The sequence below is a fragment of the Quercus suber genome, unplaced genomic scaffold (assembly GCF_002906115.3).
Source record: "Quercus suber isolate HL8 unplaced genomic scaffold, Cork oak 2.0 scaffold_19, whole genome shotgun sequence".
NCBI lineage: Eukaryota > Viridiplantae > Streptophyta > Magnoliopsida > Fagales > Fagaceae > Quercus > Quercus suber.
In genome coordinates, this window is record NW_027069484.1 from 703,294 (window position 1) to 722,999 (window position 19,706).

General features: G+C 30.9%; 1 protein-coding gene and 1 pseudogene across 1 annotated transcript in view; both read left to right on the forward strand.

The window, feature by feature from the left end:
- Positions 1-17,402, forward strand: part of LOC112008660 (lysine histidine transporter-like 8) — a 22,579-nt pseudogene extending 5,177 nt beyond the window's left edge.
- A 1,227-nt stretch (positions 17,403-18,629) lies between these two features.
- Positions 18,630-19,706, forward strand: part of LOC111997325 (lysine histidine transporter-like 8) — a 10,135-nt gene continuing 9,058 nt past the window's right edge. Inside the window, exon 1 of the mRNA XM_065762188.1 lies at positions 18,630-18,742. Within this exon, the coding sequence (XP_065618260.1) occupies positions 18,630-18,742 (113 nt within the window). The remainder of the gene's footprint in view (positions 18,743-19,706) is intronic.

Below are 19,706 nucleotides of genomic sequence, written 5' to 3' on the forward strand. Positions count from 1 at the left end.
AGGGAAATTTAATGATTTTCAAGCATATATTTAATAATTAAATAAGAAAGTTAATAAAATAAAATAATAACCATGAAAACATTAAAATTTATAATTAATTTTTGAAGTAAAGTTGAATATCTTTGAAGGATTTTAATTATAATTTTTTTTATTCCTTGTAAGAGATGGATAATTTAATTAAGTAGAATAAAAGTGTGTTAAGTTGTTTTTATAAAAATAAAAAAATAAAATAAAAATTGCTAAAGGGTTGGACCGCACGGTTCTTGCCACTGGTTCGTGTGGTCCAACCCCGGTTTTAGGGGTTCACGAAATTGACACATATGTCCGGTTCTTTATACTTAAAAAATTGGTTTTCATCCCAGTTCCCGGTTTTTAAGGTCCAACCTCCCGGTCCGGTCCGGTTTTGAGAACTATGATCTAGACACCCCCCCCCCCACACACACACACACACACACACACATATATATATTGATTCAGTAAAATACATTTCTATCCCCCCTAACAATATTATCAATCTTTTTAAGCTTGGTTCATTTATTATTTAAATAAATTCAGCAAGTTGTTTAATTAACTTATTTCCTCCTTGCACGACAATAAAATTGTTATTAACATTTCTTAATATATAAAAAAAATTCAGAGTTTTTTCATAATTCATGTTTACATGTATTTACTTAAGTCATAATTAAGATAATGTTGGTCAAGTTACTTGGTAGTGTTTTTTTTTTTTTTTCTTCCATTTATAACTTTATAAATGTATCTCAACTGGTTGGCACCTCATGATGTGCTTATGACATTCAAGGTTCAAACCCACCTCCCCTTCTCTCGTTGTAATTATTGAATTATCCAAAAAAAAAAAAAATCAACAACTTTATGTTTGTGATGATATGCGGTAAAATTTTTATATGGTAATTAAATTATATATATAATTTTTTTTTGTTGGTAATTTGATAGTTAAAATACACCATATGCATAATTTTTTTACTATGAACTAGATAATTTATATATATGACCAAATTTATTAGTTAAAATCCAAAAACTTTATTTATCTTATCATTCAGTTTGAGATTAATGAAGTTCACTTTATATTATATTATAAACATAAGTGAAGATTTAATTTTTTTTAAGCTTCTTCCCAAACATATTATCATATTTTCAAAAACTGAACTGAATTCGCAGGTCTAATCGAGAACTAAGCACCAATCCGATTTGATAAAACCCCTAAGACCAGTAAAAATCATAATCCGGGAGCAAAAATGGTTCTATGACCGTATCAACTTTTAAAACCATACATATTACTATTATCATACTACCTTATAGCCCATGAATATGCATGAATGTATTTAAAAATATACACATTTTTTTATCATGAAAATATACATAATTAATCGAATTATTAGACAAAATGACAATTTTATTTTATAACTTAAATAGATGAAATTCAATAACTAAAAGTAGATACAATTAAACATCATATATTCATGAAGGTTGATTCTTTTTCAAGCATGGATTAACAAACCATACACATGCACATGCATAACCTTAGAGCTTGACTCTTAGTCAAATTCACACTGCATGTCACTCATTTCACAACTCATTCTCTTCTCTTGGATTTATGAATAATATGACTTTATTAGTTGAGCAAAATTGGCTATAAATCATTGGAAAAAGATATAGCTTACCATCCAAGTGTGGCAAATGCAATAGGAAGCGAAAGAGCTTGCCATCCAAGTCCTGAGCAAATTAAATGAAACTTTGTAAAATAGGTGTTGCCATTCCTGGACACAGTGATTGGAAGCCAAGCTTCCTGTGGATTGTGCTCGTAACCTTTTGAGGAATCACCACCTATAATGGTTATCATTTAACCCATATAATTGTTCTTCAATAACTTATCTTCAATAACTTAGATTGAAAGTTAAAAAGAGTTTACTTTCAAATTTTAAACCCTTAAATTAGAATTTAAGAAATGTCATATATACAACATTTTTACAACAAATTTTTAGTGGTAACTTATTATCAGTTACTATTAATATTACTCTTTTCCCACTAGTAATAATAAATAACAACTTAATCTTGTTGTGAAAATATTATAAACATAATATTTCTCAAAGTTTTTTTTAATCTTTTAATATTTTATCTTTTTGACATCTCTTAGTTTTGTAAATTTTCTCTTTAAGTAGATTTGCAAGGGATTTAGATCCTATATAAACATTGCTCCATTTTTTTTTATCTATAATAAAGTTTAGTGCAGTCTAGAAAGCCCTCGCATCGCATGTATGAAGATCATTATAGCAATGTATTGTGACACGTTACTAGACCATTTTAATCTTTTAATATTTTATCTTTTTGACATCTCTTAGTTTTCTAAATTTTCTCTTTAAGTAGATTTGCAAGGGATTTAGATCCTATATAAACATTGCTCCATTTTGTTTTATCTATGATAAAGTTTAGTGCAATCTAGAAAGCCCTCGCATCGCATGTATGAAGATCATTATAGCAATGTATTGTGATTTGTGACACGTTACTAGACCATTTTAATCTTTTAATATTTTATCTTTTTGACATCTCTTAGTTTTCTAAATTTTCTCTTTAAGTAGATTTGCAAGGGATCTAGATCCTATATAAACATTGCTCCATTTTGTTTTATCTATAATAAAGTTTAGTGGAATATAGAAAGCCCTCGCATCGCATGCATGAAGATCATTATAGCGTTATATTGTGACACGTTACTTGACCATTATAATCTTTTCCCCACTTTTAACGGTGACAAAGACCATACAAGATTCATGCCGATCGAGTATGATTAAAATTGACTTCATACGTTAGTTTATATTATTGCTTTCTTTCTTGAAAGAAAATCATTCATTCAAATTTAATTAAATCATGGCGTATCATCATAGCTAAGATCCCCTTTACTTTCTGATCTTTCGGTCAAATACGTCCAGGTTCAATTCAAATTTTCATTAACCTATTGTAACTACCGTATTATCAAAAAAAAAAAAAAAAAAAAAAAAAAAAAGAGGAAAGAAAGTAAAGAAGAATGGAAGGTATATCATACAATAATGAATTCAATTTTTTATATGAAAAAATTATGTCTTCTACCAAGATTTTTGAGCCTTTTACATTTTCTGCATAAAAGCATTAGTAACAGATTACCTAAAATAAGGTAAGGGATGAATATGAATAAGAGTAACCAAAACAAAAGAATACCAATAAACCCTACTGCATTAGCTTACTATTTCCCTCTCAAGATGGGTTTTAGTCCCAGTTGCTTTCTATTTTTAGGGAGAATTTTTCATTTCGTAAATCTTTGTTTATTATTCTTGTGTCTTAGTAATTATGATAAAACAAAGTGGATATTTTGAAAAGAGAGAAGAATAAAAAAAATTAATAAAAAAATAATATTTAAATGAAGCCACGTGGTTCCATGATAAACGTGTAGCTGTGAGGTTGCCCTTACAACCTGTCCTCGTCCATTTATACTTTGTTTATTTTTGGGCTTCTAGTAATTGAGTTGAGAATCGTACAAATATATTTATTTTATTTTTTTTGAAACAAGAGTCTTGTACAAAATAATAATAATAATAATAATAATAATACATAGGTTGCATGATTGAGGATCCTTAATTTGAACGGCTCCTTAGATGATTTGATAAAACCCTTTGACTCTCCGTTTATTAATAAAAAGTAAGAAAGTTTTAGCTTAATCCATTTGGTGTGGAAACTAGAAACTAATTATTTCCATTATGTTTTTAATTTAGAAATTGCTATTTCACTTAGTCGTAAGTTTTACTCATATCAAGTTTTAGTGCAATGTATCTGTTTTTTGTTGTTCTTTTTTTGTTTTATGTGATGCATTATTTTAAAAGTTACTAGGATGTTATGACTCTTATTAGTGGACATTCAATTATTTTTTATGAGGGTTTTGTCTTTGTCCTTGCATTAGCGACTTAGCGTGATGTGGTATAATTTTTTTTTTTAAGTACGTGGCCAGTATTAATTAAGTGGGCAAGATTGTATCTGCATATGTGATGCATATTTGCGTACAAGGCGAGGGATTTTGGTTTATAATGATTTTATTTATACAATATATAAGTCATCACTATGTTAAAATATCCTAAGATTAAAACACAATCAAGTATATCATCATATGTGTAAAGTTGTGATTTACAACTATGTTTTTATATTGACTTTAATTCTGTGTTAAATTTGATTGTATTTTTGTTCAATCATTTCTCTGTATTTTTTTGTAGGATTTAATGTAAGGGTTGTGTGTGAGAATTTGGTGAAAATCTGTGAAGAATGAGATTTCGCAACCAGCTCAGGACTGGCACGCAAGTGCCAACCCTTGAAAGGCAACGTAAGAAGCACGTGCTAGAATCTAAAAAGTCTCATGCCAGGCTAGATTTTGTGAGTTACTTCGCAACTCAAGCCAAGTCACGAGTGACTTGCGAAACTCATTACCTGGAGCTTTTTAAAGTGTGTTTATCTCATACATTTACCAACCTTATATAAGCTCTCATTAGCCACAAAATTGTAAGGAGTTTTTCCAAGGAACTTTTGAAAGAGAAGACCCTAACTACACACTTAAGAGTTCATTGAGAGGTTTTTAGCCCAAACACTTACCTCACCCAATCTAAGTGTTGAGAGAAGTTTTGGTGCATATGGGAAGTATTGAAAGAAGCCGTTGATTGGGGGATACAATTTGGAGCTAATTGCGAGATCTGGATAACTAGTGAAGACATGGCTCCATGAAGCCCGTTAGTAGCTGAAACTTGGAGGGTTCAAGTACATTAAGTAGATTAGGCTTGAAGAGTCTTTTTGATATTTGTGTACTCCAACTTTATTTACTAATGGATCAATTTCGTCTTAGAGGGCCACAGAAAGGTTTTTCGCCAAGTACTTCATTTCCTTTTCATAACATATCTCGGTATTATCTTGTGTTTCCATCTCTCTTCCTTTACTCTTTAAACTTTATATTTGTGTTGCTTGCTTGTGGTTATGGCTTAGAGAGTAGGTTCAGTTATTGCGTATCATTTACTCTTGTTCCGCATTTAAATAAGTTAGAGTAAAGCAATCAAGCCGTTTTTAAATTGAGGGTCTAAATAAGCTATAATATTTTACACTAGTTGAGTTTTCAATATGTAATAATATAGTAAAAGTTTGGATTTTAGATGCTGTAATTTAGTTACTCTATGGCTTAATTTTAGCAATATATGAGATATATGCATCATGCAGCATACTTGAGTGCCTTAAAATCATTACTCTAAAAAAAGATTAAATCACAAAAATATTTTGTTTTAGAAGGAAGAGAAACTCTGCTACCAAAGTTCTAAAGGTTTAGAAAACTGTTGAAATTGTGATGGAATAAAAATAATAATAAAAAAAATATAAATAAAAAACTTGGAATTAAAAGTTTAAGTTGTAAGAAATTTTATTATTATTGTAATCATTTATAATAATTTTTAATTTTGATAAAATATGGTCTTACATAATATGCTTTGACCATGTAACTTAAAAAGAACTTGTGTATCACATGAATACACCGCTATAAACTTGGAGTTCATACATTGGTTTTTAGACTTAATTGATGATATATGACCCTTGATTACGATGATAATTAAACAACACAAGGGAGAGGCATGCTTCATCGGAACTGAGATTTTTGTTATATAGATAACTAGTCGTAACCAGTGCAATGTACTGGAAATTTTATATTTTTTTCTATATTTTATTTTTTGAATTAGCATAAAATTTAATAATTATGGTAATTATTATTAATAGGCATTTATTATCATTGTTTTCCTATATAGAACTATATATGGGGGGGGATTTTTCCCTGCCGCAAGCTCTTTGTCCGCTTTGGGGAGCCAATTGCTGGCACGATTTTGTTCTCAAGTGACGTGGGAGGTCAGGATTTTCACCTTTGAGGCTTGACACCTTAGTCCTACATTGACAAGAGAAGCGCCCCACTCATGGTTTATAAGCCCTTGGAGCAACCATGAGTGTACCACTACTACACAATCCTGACCTCCCACATCGCTTGAGAACAAAACCGTGCGGGCTTGGCTCCCCAAAGCGGACAAAGAGCTTGTGGTGGGAAAAAATCCTCCACAATATATATATATATACACACACACACATAAATAATATATATATATTTTTTAATTAGGTGGGCATTACCCCAATTCCGTAAATAGCTACATCCATGTCTATATGCATGCTTACTGTAAAGTCTAAAGAATCAAAGGGGTCCTTAATTTTAACTAGTTAATGGTGTTTTGGATTTGTGAGAACTTCGTGTTCCATGAGATTTCATAGTTGGGCATGAAATACGTATATTGCTTACTTATCAACAACAAAAATTGCACTCATTTATAAACATTTATCAGAATAATAATAAGTTTTGAGTCATGTTAATGGGTGCTTTTAGAAAAATTATTAATAAACCATTTTAAGAAAATTTTGACGCAACTTTTATGGAAAATATTAAAAGCTGTAAAAAAATAATTGCTTTATTATTTTTTTTATAAAATGTTTCTAAAATAATTCATAAACCAATACCTTTAGAAGAAATTATTATTTACACCATGAGGACTGCTGATGTGGTCCTTCCTGACCAATGAGATGATGTCATCTATACAAATGTATGTGTGAGCTTCCTAATCAGCACAAGAAATAAAAATTATTAGATGATGTCACATTTGCATAAATAATAATATTTTATTGATTGGGAGGTCAGGGAGGACCATGTCATTTGTTTTCCTAGTGGACCTAATAATTCCTCCTCTCTTAGAGCATCTGTTAACTTTTTCTTAAGTAGTATTTGTGTGACTTTAATTAATAGAATATAATATTATTTGAAGCGTTCTCGGATTTGATCTCTCCAAAATATTTGGGTTAAGAAGGCCTACCATAACATTTTCAAATTTCATAATAGTAAGAGTTTTGAGTGCATGCTTAGTATTATTGTATACAATAAAATTTAAAAGTTTGAATTAAATTTATTTATATGATTATATTTGATTAATAGAACATAAATAATATTTTTTTTATAAAAATTATATATGTGATTGAATCTAACTTTTGTCCTTAAATGGGAAGAAAAATTAAAGGACATCACTTTTGAACTATTGAATAATTATTTCAGCAACATGATATTTTGTCGCCTCTCTTTGTCTCTCGATGAATTAAAAATAACACCTCGCCCAAAAGATGTTAAATCATGGACACACAAGTTCACATCCACATCGATTTAATTTAGGAAAATCTTATGGAATTCATAACAAGGAACAGAAAACTTTAAAGTTTATTGTTCTTATTTGCATTTGTTGAACCAAATTTATTCTTTAAAACTGTAACTTCTATTCAATTTGCTGTGGTCCATGCTATTGCTAAATGCTAATAGGGTTGCTCTCAATTTTGGCTACAAAGAAATCATCCTTTGTTGCTTGCAATAAGCTCCAAATGTAGCAGCTTGAAGGAAAGTCCTGTCGTTTGACTTAACTTCATGAGTTCGAGTAATGGTATAAACACAATAATTTTTATAATTTTTTTCACAATAATTAAGTGGAGAAATTTTTATTCATTCTCAGTTATTGGGTCTATTATTGACATCAATTTTTTTTATCTACTAGTAATAACCATTTGTCACTTCAACAATTGTGAATTTTTTTGTGTGTGTCCAATATCTCTATTGTGATTAATTATTTCATTGGTTGCAGGGCATGGGGTATCCTATGTTTGTCACTAGCATTTGCAGGGCAGCTATATACCATATTTATTCTCGTTCAACTACATGAATTAGTTCCTGGAATTTGCTACAGCAGCTACATACAATTTGCAAAAGCTTCTTTTGGTTAGTACAAAACCCCATGTTGTTATTATGCACAAAGTTTTCCTTCAAATTAATTTGAGAGAATTTTTCTTCAACTCACTACATGATGATTTGTAAGTCTATACATGTGTATTATTTAAGCAACATCACTCTTTAAAGGTCATGTGATATTGGTACACATAGATATTAGATAGTTTGTTTAATAGCCACATGTTTAATAGCCACAAAGTGGGTTGGAGGAAATTTTTATGTAAACCAGTTTGCATATAAACTTTTTCCTATTATTATTATCATTATTTTACTTTTTGTTAACGAGTATTAATTCAAAAAGCACAAGATAAAATGTATTCAGTATTTATTAGATTATAATTTTATTTTCTAAATAATTATTTACATAAAGTTACACTCACACGTGATAAGTAGGGGTGTCCACAGAACCCGTTCACCCACTCAATCCACTGGACCCGCTTGAAACTAAACCGCCACCACCCAAATCGACCAATCCGATCGTCACCGGCAAATTGCCACCCACAGAACCTGATCCCATTGGGTCGGCCGGCGGGTTTCCTCTCCAAAAACCTGAGCCACCCGACCTGACCATAAAATCAAAAAAATCCGGTGAGATTGAAAGGTTTTCCAACAAAGAGCTACTTGAAATCCACTACAATCCACTAGATCCAGCGATATTTTTGATTTTCTGACGAAGATCTACTTGAAATCCACTAGATCCGGCGAGATCTAGTCAAGATCTATCCCAGATTCGACGGATTTGGCCAAATATCGGCTAGATCAAGACTGACCTGGCGAAATATTGACACTAGCGACGAAATATCGATACTGGCTGTGAAACCTAAAACCGAACCGACATTGACCCAAAACCCGACAGACCCGAACCAGATGATCCGACCATTAAAACAGGTTAGTTTCAGTTTTGATTTTTACCCACCCGAAAAATTTCGGTTAGGTCCGGGTTAGGCACAAACCCGACCCGGCCTGTCCCATGGACACCCCAAGTGATAAGTCATGAACTCATAACTTTATGTCTCCACCCTTCACTCAGGACTTATAAGGAAAGTAGGTGTCAATTAAATTAAAGTTCATTAATTAGCATGCAAATATTAAGAAAAACACACGCAACTGCAATTCGTTTTGTGTGAAAGCTAATAAATTGTTGAAAAGTATATTTTCTTATTAAAAAGAACTGTATATTAAAAGTTGTAAGTGTATATTTATTATTCTTTTAACTTACAAGACCCCATTTTTCTCAATTCTTTAACTTGTGGGTTGTTAATTTTTGGGTATCAATAAGTAATGCAAATTTTTTAACATGTATCTAGAGAGAGTAAAATTCATAGAAAAATGATATTTCACAATTTACTACTTTAACAAGTGAGGCAAATTTAAATTGTATTCCCAAGTTAACATTCAATTGCATTGGTTCTAATAATGCATTACTATGGTCTCACAACTTATAAATAACAAGACGTGGGACAAATGCAAATTGTGGTCCCCAGTTAACATTTAATAAAATTTGGTCAAATGACAAAGATCTTACCCATGATGCATAGGAGGGTCTTAATGTGTTAATATATACGATACCAAAGCCTTAGTCCCAATTTTTTAGGGTCACCTATGAATCTTTAACAATTACTTAAGATCAATCGCATGTATTTTCTTCCTCAATTTTATTATACCTAAAGTTATAATATGTTACCATAAGTAGGTCCAAAATTCGGGAACTGGTTAGCACTATTCCTTGTGATATACAATGAAAGGGTGCATGTGTCCTTTTAATTATCACTGGAGGTGGGACTCTAAGTATCTTATTCAAAACCATATGTGATGGGGATGCCGAGTGTCTTGCCAAATCATTGACATGTACAGAGTGTTACTTGGTGTTCACATGCGCAGCATTACTTATAGCCCAACTACCCAACCTCTACTCTATAGCTTGGGTGTCTAATTAGGGCCACCACAGCTATTTTATACAATACTTTGATTTGGATTCTCTCAATAACCAAGGATAGGCCCATAGACATATCCTACAGTCTATTTGACAGAGTGAAATCTAATATGGTAAGATTTAGTGATGCATTGGATGCGCTTGGGTTCATTGCCATTGCATTCAGAGGACATAATGTTATCCTCAAGATACAGGTTAGTATCTATAACATCTTTTATGCATTTTTCCTTTTCAAGTTCCAATGATTGTTCAATGGTTATCATGTTAGTGATTTGAACTTTGACAAGCATGAAACCTAAAATATGAAAATCTATAAGAATATGTACTCACACAACACTTCAATCTTAGGAAAAAGGTTTATCTCTAAACTACTTTGGAGAAAAACCCTCCAAACTCCATTGATATCTTTTTATTAGATGTGAATTTTGAAAATCTAACTACTGGATTATATGTTCTTGTTATGTCCTCCATGCTTGCAAATTTCAAAAAGATCAAAGATCAATAGCTATGTCATCAATCAAATGTTTAAATTTCAAGTTTTTGTGATCTAAAATTATACATAAAAAATAAGTTTAATGATCAAATAGTAAATAACATCCAATTTGAACATTATTTGATATGTGTGTTAAGAACATAAAAATCATGCAATCTAATGGTTAGATTTTCAAAATTCGCATCTAATAAAAAGATATAAGAGTTTGAAAGGTTTTTCTCTAAACCAATTTTGAGAGAAATCTTGTCCTTCATTGGGCGAACCCCTCTACAATCTCCCCTCTCACATGAGATGGGTCCTAAGTATCAACAATTATCTCATGCATTCAATACATTCATTGTACTCCTTACAATGTGGGCCTTCCATAGCCTTATGGAACTTACACATTATATATAAGAAAGTAGATGCATATAACTGAGTCCAAATCTTCTGTCCTACTTTTCCTGTTCCACTCTATACTCCACCAATAAATACTTGCCACGTATTCACCTAATTAATTAAATACTATCATTATTGACTTATTAATACTACAGTTAGTAATTGATAGTAGTATTTAATTAATTAGGTGAACACGTGGCAAGTATTTATTGGTGGAGTATAGAGTGGAATAAGAAAAGTGGGACAGAAGATTTGGACTCCATATAACTATCTTTGGTATACCATCTCACTAGAAATCAACCTTTAAGAGGGAAGAGTCGGCCGATGGACATAATAATTTATCTTGAAATTAATAAGAAAGCTTACCTCCTAAGTAACCTAAGGTTATGCTATCATTTTGAGTAGGAAAAAAAAGTGATATGCTATTATAAAAACAAAAACAGTGATGATTGGAAAGAGAGGATATATTTGTCATCTTGATTTAAATGTTGCAGGGAACATTGCCTTCAAGTCCAAAAAAAAAAAAACATCCTATAAGTCTATGTGCACAGGAGGGACAATATCGTACATAGTAATGGCCATGTGCTTTTATCCCCTCGCAATAGGTGGGTTTTGGGCTTATGAAAACAAGGCAAGTGGATTTTTCCTTTTTTGAACCTAACGAGATTTGTTATATACTAGGAGCATTTTCATCAAGTGTTCTATAAATATGTCATTTTGACACATCAAAAAAATTACTTTATTATTTTAACACACCATTTTACAATTTAACATATATCACATCTTCTATTTTTCAATTTTATACATTAAACTAATATATAAAAAATATTAAAATAATATTAAAAAACCATCAATATAAAAAAAAAAATCAAAATAAAAACCCACCACCATACACAAGCACAGCCGCCACCACCACCCATTGGTACAACCCACCACCACCAACAACAATCCACCAACCACGACCACCACCCAATACTACTTACTCTAAAAAAAAAAAAAATTGAAGAGATGAATCAACTCCATTTATACAACCCAAATCACATGGAATCAACCCAACTCCACCACCACCCACAGTCACATGGAATCCACAACTAGGGGGAAAAAAAAAGACATAGAGGTGTAGAGTGACAGAAAAAAGAAAAAAAAAGGAAAAACAGAGAAAAAAGAAAAGAAAAGAAAAGAAGGGAGAGGTGAAGATTCTGGAGATTGGAGAAGAAAGAAGAATAAGAAAGGAAGAGAGTTGACAGAGAAGAAGGGAGTGGCGGAGAAAGAGAGAAGAAAAAGAAAGAGAGAGAAGAAAGCATACATTTTTAGACCTCTTAAAACACAAGTAGTTTAACTTAGTTATTTAGCCAAGTGATTACTTAGATAAATTATTCATATTTAGGTTAACACATTCAAATCATATCATGTAAATAATGCGAAAAAGTAAATAATACAACAATATGATAACCCTGAAAAACCAAAATGATAAAAAATCTGGAGAGGATTTAACTTAACTATCCAAAAGGTAAAACAGATCCACTATGAAAGAATTAAAATTTTTACAGTAAGACTTAAACCACTAACATCCTATTGCTACATTGTGTAGAAAACTTACTACCATGACCACGTGACAGTTCCGAGTCTACGGACTACTTCTTTCCTTGATCTACTGTAACCACAAGTACTCCAACTTGTGACTTTAGGACTCCTAAAGTTACAAGTGTGTATGAAGGTAAACACTCCTAGATCTCACAAGAGATACAACACACAGCATATCAACAACCTCAAAAACGTGGCTAGGGTTTTTCCTTTTATACTTGGAGTAAAATATAAAACCCTACACGTCAAACTAGGCTTGGGCTGACTTGGAAATTCTACAGAAAAAATAATTTGCATGAGGTTCGATTGATCAAGCCTAATTTTTGATTGATCGAGCCTTGCAGATTTGGACAAATAAATCCTCCAATCACTCAATTCCAACTTCACAAATAAACACACTATGAGCAACCTAAATCTAGATTCTAAGTTTTGATCATGGTTTGCCAATACATTACACATTGAAGTTCTAAAACATTTAGTTCCTAAAGTCTTAAAACCTAACAAACTCTCCCTTTGGTAATCTGTGACAAAACACATCACAAAATTGAAATGCTCAAAGTTACAAACAACCCTTTAAAAAAAAAAATTAACATGCCCAAAAATAATTCAACCTAACTACTATCTATCAGTTGCCAGTATAGACAGCAGCAAGACCGAATGCATGTGTGGAAAATACAAGTAAAAACAAAAGAAAATTCTTGGTTTCACAAAACAAAAAATAAAAAACATATATCATGAATAATCTCATAATATAAATCAATAACCATTGTATCACATGTGAAACAGAAACAATAAAAGAAACATAAAACATAGTGTCTCCCCCTAACATATACAACTCATAAAAAATATATCATCACCGAAACAAATACTATCATCACCAAAACAAATACACATCATGAAGCTCCCAGATACAATATATACAAAAAAAAAAAAAAAAAAAAAAAAAAATCTCTCTCTCTCTCTCTCTCTCTCTCTCTCTCTCTCTCTCTCTCTCTCTCTCTCTCATCCCCTTGATCTCTTTATGGGTATTGCAAGCGGAGGTATTGTTGAGAATTTATGGTGGACATTTAAGTGATTTGTGAACTTATGAATTGATATTTTGGTTGGTTGTGGATTGAGGGTATGAAATTGGAGATTAATTATTATTATTTTTTTTTGATAACATGGAGATTAATTATTTTGTTCCATGTAAAGGGCATGAATGTAGGGAAATTTCTGTACTAATTTTAATTCTTGGTCAATTGTGTCGCAAGAATTGCGCATTGATTTTATAATGTTAGATATGAAGTTTTCATCTTATTGACAATTCAATATTTTTTTATAAATAAAAAAATATATAATTTCCATTAATTTTTTTAAAGATATTATTGTTTAAAAATAATTTTGTATTAATTTTATTAAGTTTTATTTTAAAAAAATGTTTTTTAATAATAAACACACAAGGGGAATGATCTCAATTAATACTGGTCACATACTTCAAAAAATAAATTATACCTTATCACACTAACCCAAATACAAAACCCTTATAAAAAGTAATTGAATATCCACTAATAAAGACTCATAGGATCCTGTTAGCTTTTAAAATAATGCATCACATGAAACAAAATTGAAAAAAAAAAAAAAAAAAAGGATACACTACTTTGAAACTTGAGCAAAGACTTATGATTGAGTGAGAATGGCTATTTGTAGGAAACATAATGAAAAGAATTGGTTTCTACACCAAATGGATTAAGCTTATAAATGGAAGGTCTCATTAAACTTTCTTAATCTGTATTAAAAAACAGAGCCAAAGAGTTTTATCAAATCATCTAGGGGACCATTAAAGGGATCCTCTATCATCATTTTTTTGTATTGTTAATTAGATGTAGGACTCTGAACAAAGTATAGCCCCAGAGCTAATACACATGTCCTTCAAGGTCAAGGAACCACGTGGCACTGTTAATATGCCCGAAGATCTTGACAGAAGACCCCAATTTTTTGATGTCAAAAGTTGAAATTATTGTATGATGTAAACATTTTTTTCTTAATAACTTAATAGTTAGAGACGATAGATTTAAATGATGTAACTATTTTTTCTTAATAACTTGATAGTTAGAGACAAAAGATTTAAACCTTGGACGTATTTATTGAAATATTAGAAATTGTAGGGCTGTTGGCTATTGTACAACATACCTTGACTTTACTAAATGTGTGAATGAAAGATTTTCTTTTCATACTAAATGTGAATGAATGATTTGTCTTTTTTTTCTTTTTCAGAAAAGGTAACAACATTAATATTATAAATTACCTTATGATATTAGTCAATTTTAATTATACTTGGTATGAATCTTGTATGTTGTTTGTCAAAAGTGAGGAATAATCTTCCTTTATACGGAAAAATATTATAAGGGTGCAGTGACGCCGGTAGTTACATCACTAGCATCATGCCATAATTGCGGTGTAATCCTAGTCAGTAGTCACATTCCTTTCATGCAATACTCTTCCTCATATGGTTGTGACTTGTTCCTTCAAAAAAAAAAAAAAAAAGTTTGTGACTTGCGAGGGCTTTCTAGATTACACTAAGCATTATTATATATAAAACAACGCTACGTTAAACACAATTTTACACCCACGTAAAAAAGCAACTAAAATTGTAACTTCAAGTCACAATTTTCAATTAGATTTTAGTTGCTTTTTAGTGCGTATGTGTAAATGCGTATGTAACAACTTTTTCTCATAAAACAAGGGCAATATTTTCTGGATTTGGATTCCTTGCAAATCTACTAAGAGCACTATCATTGGCGGTGCCAAATTGCCAAATTTCATCTAAGGGTTGAAAATTTGAAAGTAAATTTTTTTAACTTTCAATCTCAATCATTAAATAAGAATTATACAAGCTTCTAATATCAATTCATGATTATTTCCTAAGAATTTTATTAATTCTTTGTTCAAGCTGACCCTATGTTCAAGTTGTATCAATTATATTAAGTTTTATTTTTAAAAAATGTTTTTTTAATAATAAACACATACAAGGCGCATGATCTCAATTCATCCTAAAATTGACGGAAGTTTAACATACAGGTGAATTTGGATAGTGTTATATCTCAAGGGACTAAAAGTTTAAATTGATAGTCCAAAGAATGTGTTTGAAATGGACTCTATCAATTTATAATAAATAGAGAGAATCGTGTTCCTTTCCAAATATGGAAGGGGAAAACAAAAGGCTTATATTTATAGGCCCTTGTATATACTTTTAGAAGTTTATATCGCTATTCTATATATCAAAAAAATGTGAGTGAGTGTCTTCTAATTCTCCATTTGATATAATTAAATTTGACCTCTCCATAAAAGTTAAACAATGTTGTGGAACTACATAAATTCTTGTATGTGTCTTCTATATTGTGCTTGTTATATACTTGCTCAATTCATATTTATGTGCAAGATATATCACTTCTAAAGAAACCTAAAAGTGTAACAAATCATCCAAATTTGCCGTTGTTATGGACCATCATTCAAGAAGCTTTTCTCAACAAAGTTGTGGACAATCTCCTTATTTATTATTATTATTTTTTTTTTTTTTTATGAATGCTAGGTATTGTATAATGGAGGAGACGCATTGTTACAGGGGTGGAGCAAGAAATTTTGGTTTGGGGGACCGAGGTTAAACTATATGTTTTTGTGAGTCACAGTTCAAGAAAAACTCAAAATTCTACATATATGTTTTTGTGCATTGGTTTAATCAATGTAATTCTTATCAACACTTAAAAAAACTAAATGACCAATTAAGTATCTTAAGTTCATTTTCCCTTCTAAGTTTCTCTTAGTCCTTTTAACAACCATAATTTCAAACCATTCAATAAATTAAATATAAATATAACAATTACATCTACAAGAAAATATAAAATTTTTAGAATTAAAAATAACAAAATCCTTATAAGCCAATATGAAATTATATATAAAGATACAAGATGACTTTGTATTTTGAATGAAGCTTATCAACTGGTTTAATTAAAAAAAAAAAAAAAAAAAAAAAAAAAAAAAAAAAAAAAAAAAAAAAAAAAAAAGGAGAAGAATACTCTAGTACTTCTCAAGATCTTAAAGTCATTTTTGCTAGTTTCAAATAAGCCCAGCACTCTTTTATGAGACAAAATTATAAATTTTATACAAAGAAAAGAAAGAATACAAAGCCAAAAGAATGGCCACAACAAAATAGAGCAGAAAAACAAAGCAGGAAAAACAGAAACAGGTATATTCAATAACAGAGAGCAACATTTACTAGCAAGTAGCAACAGATGTGGACAACAATCTTAGCTTATAACATAGAGCAATATAATACAATAAAGAGCAATATCAGCTCACACCAGATCAGAAAAATATATTGAAGTTTGGGAATTGAAAAAGTAAAACTTCTAATCAAGCCAATGGTCTAACATATGAAGGAGTTTCAACAGTAAAGACTAATAATAAATGAGGGAAAATATTAAAAGATGAAAAGCAAGTTTGCAAGGAACACTAAACGTGGACAAATGGGGGCTAAAGAATTTTTCATGTGAGGGCCAGTTCTTAGAAAAATGGTTCAAGTATGTAATTTTACTTACTCTAATTTTTTTTTTTTTTTTAACTTTTGGGGGGGCCATGGTCCCCCAGTCACCAGCGTAGCTCCGCCTGTACATTGTTGGTTACATTTGCACAAATCCACGGACCCAACATCTCGAAGTCAATGATGGTCACAGTTTACCTTCTAGTATTGGTGAACTGTTTATGTGCATTCCAAGTTTATGTCATGGTAGTTTTTGACAACTTTGAAGGGAGGTACACAAGCAAGAAGAATCGGCCATGCCCATTGGGGGCTCGCACATGCATTTGAGTTGGCTATGGAGGGTTGGCTTTCTTTCTTTCTTTCTGTAACTTTCCCATTTTTGCGAAGCCTAGCACCTCTAGTTAAAGGCAGTGTAGTTGGAGGTGCTACACTGCCTTTAACTTTTGCTTATCCATGTTTCATGTGGATTGCAATGAAGAAACCTCGATCAAATGGTTTGGTTTGGTTTATAAACATGGGGTTAGGTTGCTTTGCCGTTGTCTTGACTGTTCTAATAGTTATTGCAGCGGCTTGGACCTTAGCTGACAAAGGCTTAAAAGGAAACTTTTACAGGCCTCTATGTCAGATTTAGTAAGAAATAAAACCAATGCCCATTTCGAATGTGAGTATGGACCTCATGGATTACTTATTCAATTGGCCATCTTGTGCTAATATCAACAAAGGTTTGAGGATAAAATCTTGCATTAAGAGCCTTACACAAAGTTGTCAATAATATTGTAAAGGAAGATGTTTCGGTTTGGATAAGAGAATAAAATATTTTAGTACAAATTAATATTGGTGCAAGTTTTCGATGTTACCAAAATTTATATATATTGTTTGCAAAATAGAAGTTAAAAAATATATATTTTGTTAAGAGTTTTGTAACTCAACTAATATTTATTGATATTTCTAATAAAGATGTTCATGATTCAAATTCTTCCTACCTGGTCCCATTAGAATTATTGAATTAATATATATATATATATATGTATGTATATATATATATATATATATATATAAAATACGTGCTTAGTCCAAATTGCATGCCTGTCCCTCCAGTGTGTTTATCCTCGTATTCAAGAGTCATATATCATCAATTACGTCAAAAAACAATATGCGTGAACTCCAAGTTTGTAGCACAGTATTCATGTGATAAATATGTTCCTTTTTAGTTACATGGTCAAAGCATACTATGTAAGACCATATTTTTAACAAAATAAAAAATTATGATAAATGATTAAAATTAATAATGACAAAATTTCTTACAACCTAAAGTTTTAGTTCCAAAATTTTTTTTTCTATCACAATTCCTACAGTTTTCTAAATCCTTAGAGCTTTGGTAACAGAGTTTCTCTTGTTAAAAAAATTATTTTTGTGATTTTCAGGTACTTAATATATCATACATTGCTAAAATTAAGTCATGTGACTAAAATACGACATCTAAAATTCAACTTTTAGTATATTAACATATGATACTGTACCTAATACAAATATTTTGATAGAAATGAATGTGTTTAATCCTAGGATATCTTAGCCTAGTGATGACCTATATAATGTATAAATTGTAATCATTATAGAGCAAGATACCATGAGCTAAAACCATATTTGTAGGCAAAGGTATCACAGATGCAATCTCTCACACACTTAATTAATACTGGCCACATACTTCAAAAAATAAATTATACCTCATCACACTAACCCAAATACAAAACCCTTATAAAGAGTAATTGAATATCCACTCAGAAAGACTCATAGGCACCTGTTAGCTTTTAAAATAATGCATCACATGAAACAAAAAAGAAAAGCAAAAAAAGGATACATGACTTTGGAACTTGAGCAAAGACTTATGATTGAGTGGGAATGGCTATTTGTAGGAAACATAATGAAAAGAATTGTTTTCCACACCAAATGGATTAAGCTTATAAATGGAAGGTCTCACCAAAGTTTCTTCCTCTGTATTAAAAAACAGAGAGGCAAAGTTTCTTACTCTGTATTAAAAAACAGAGAGCCAAAGGGTTTTATCAAATCATCTTGGGGACCAGTAAAAGGATCCTTTATCACCATTTTTTTGTATTTTTAATTAGATGTTGGACTCCGAACAAAGTATAGCCCCAGAGCTAATACACATGTGCTTCAAGGTCAAGGAACCATGTGGCACTGTTAATAAGATCTTGGCAGAGGACCCCAATTTTTTGATGTCTAAAGTTGAAATTATTGTATGATATAATCATTTTTTCTTAATAACTTTTTTTTTTTGCCAGGTAATTGTTTGTGTGGGTGCAGGGGCTTGAACCCCCGAGCTAACAGTTTCATGGTAAATCGGGTACCACTTGGGCTACAAGGCCCGGTGGTTTTTTTTAATAACTTGATAGTTAGAGACGAAAGATTTGAATGTTGTAACCGTTTTTTCTTAATAACTTGATAGTTAGGGGCAAAAGATTTGAACCTGGACAGATTTATTGAAATACCAGAAATTGTCGGGTTGTTTTACTCAAAAAAAAAAAAAATTGCAGGGCTGTTAGCTATTGTACGACATACCTTGACTTTACTAAATGTGTGAATGAAAGATTTCCTTTCATACTAAGCCTCCATTTGGATTGCAATGAAAAGGGGTTGAGTTTGCGTCTAACGTTTTTTATGCGGGTCTCATGCACTGTTCACAGAGCCCGTAAATACAATATTTAGAAAAAAAAAAAAACTTTAAATTGAGTCCCACACGGCACTATTCATATATAAAAATTATTTTATTATAGTGTTTTTAGTTTTTAAGAATAAGCGGTATTTAAACAGACTTTAAATGTGAATGAATGATTTTCTTTTTTTATTTTAAAAAAAAAAAGTAGCAACAATATAAATCACCTTATGATGTTAGTCATTTTTTTTTTTTTTTTTTTTG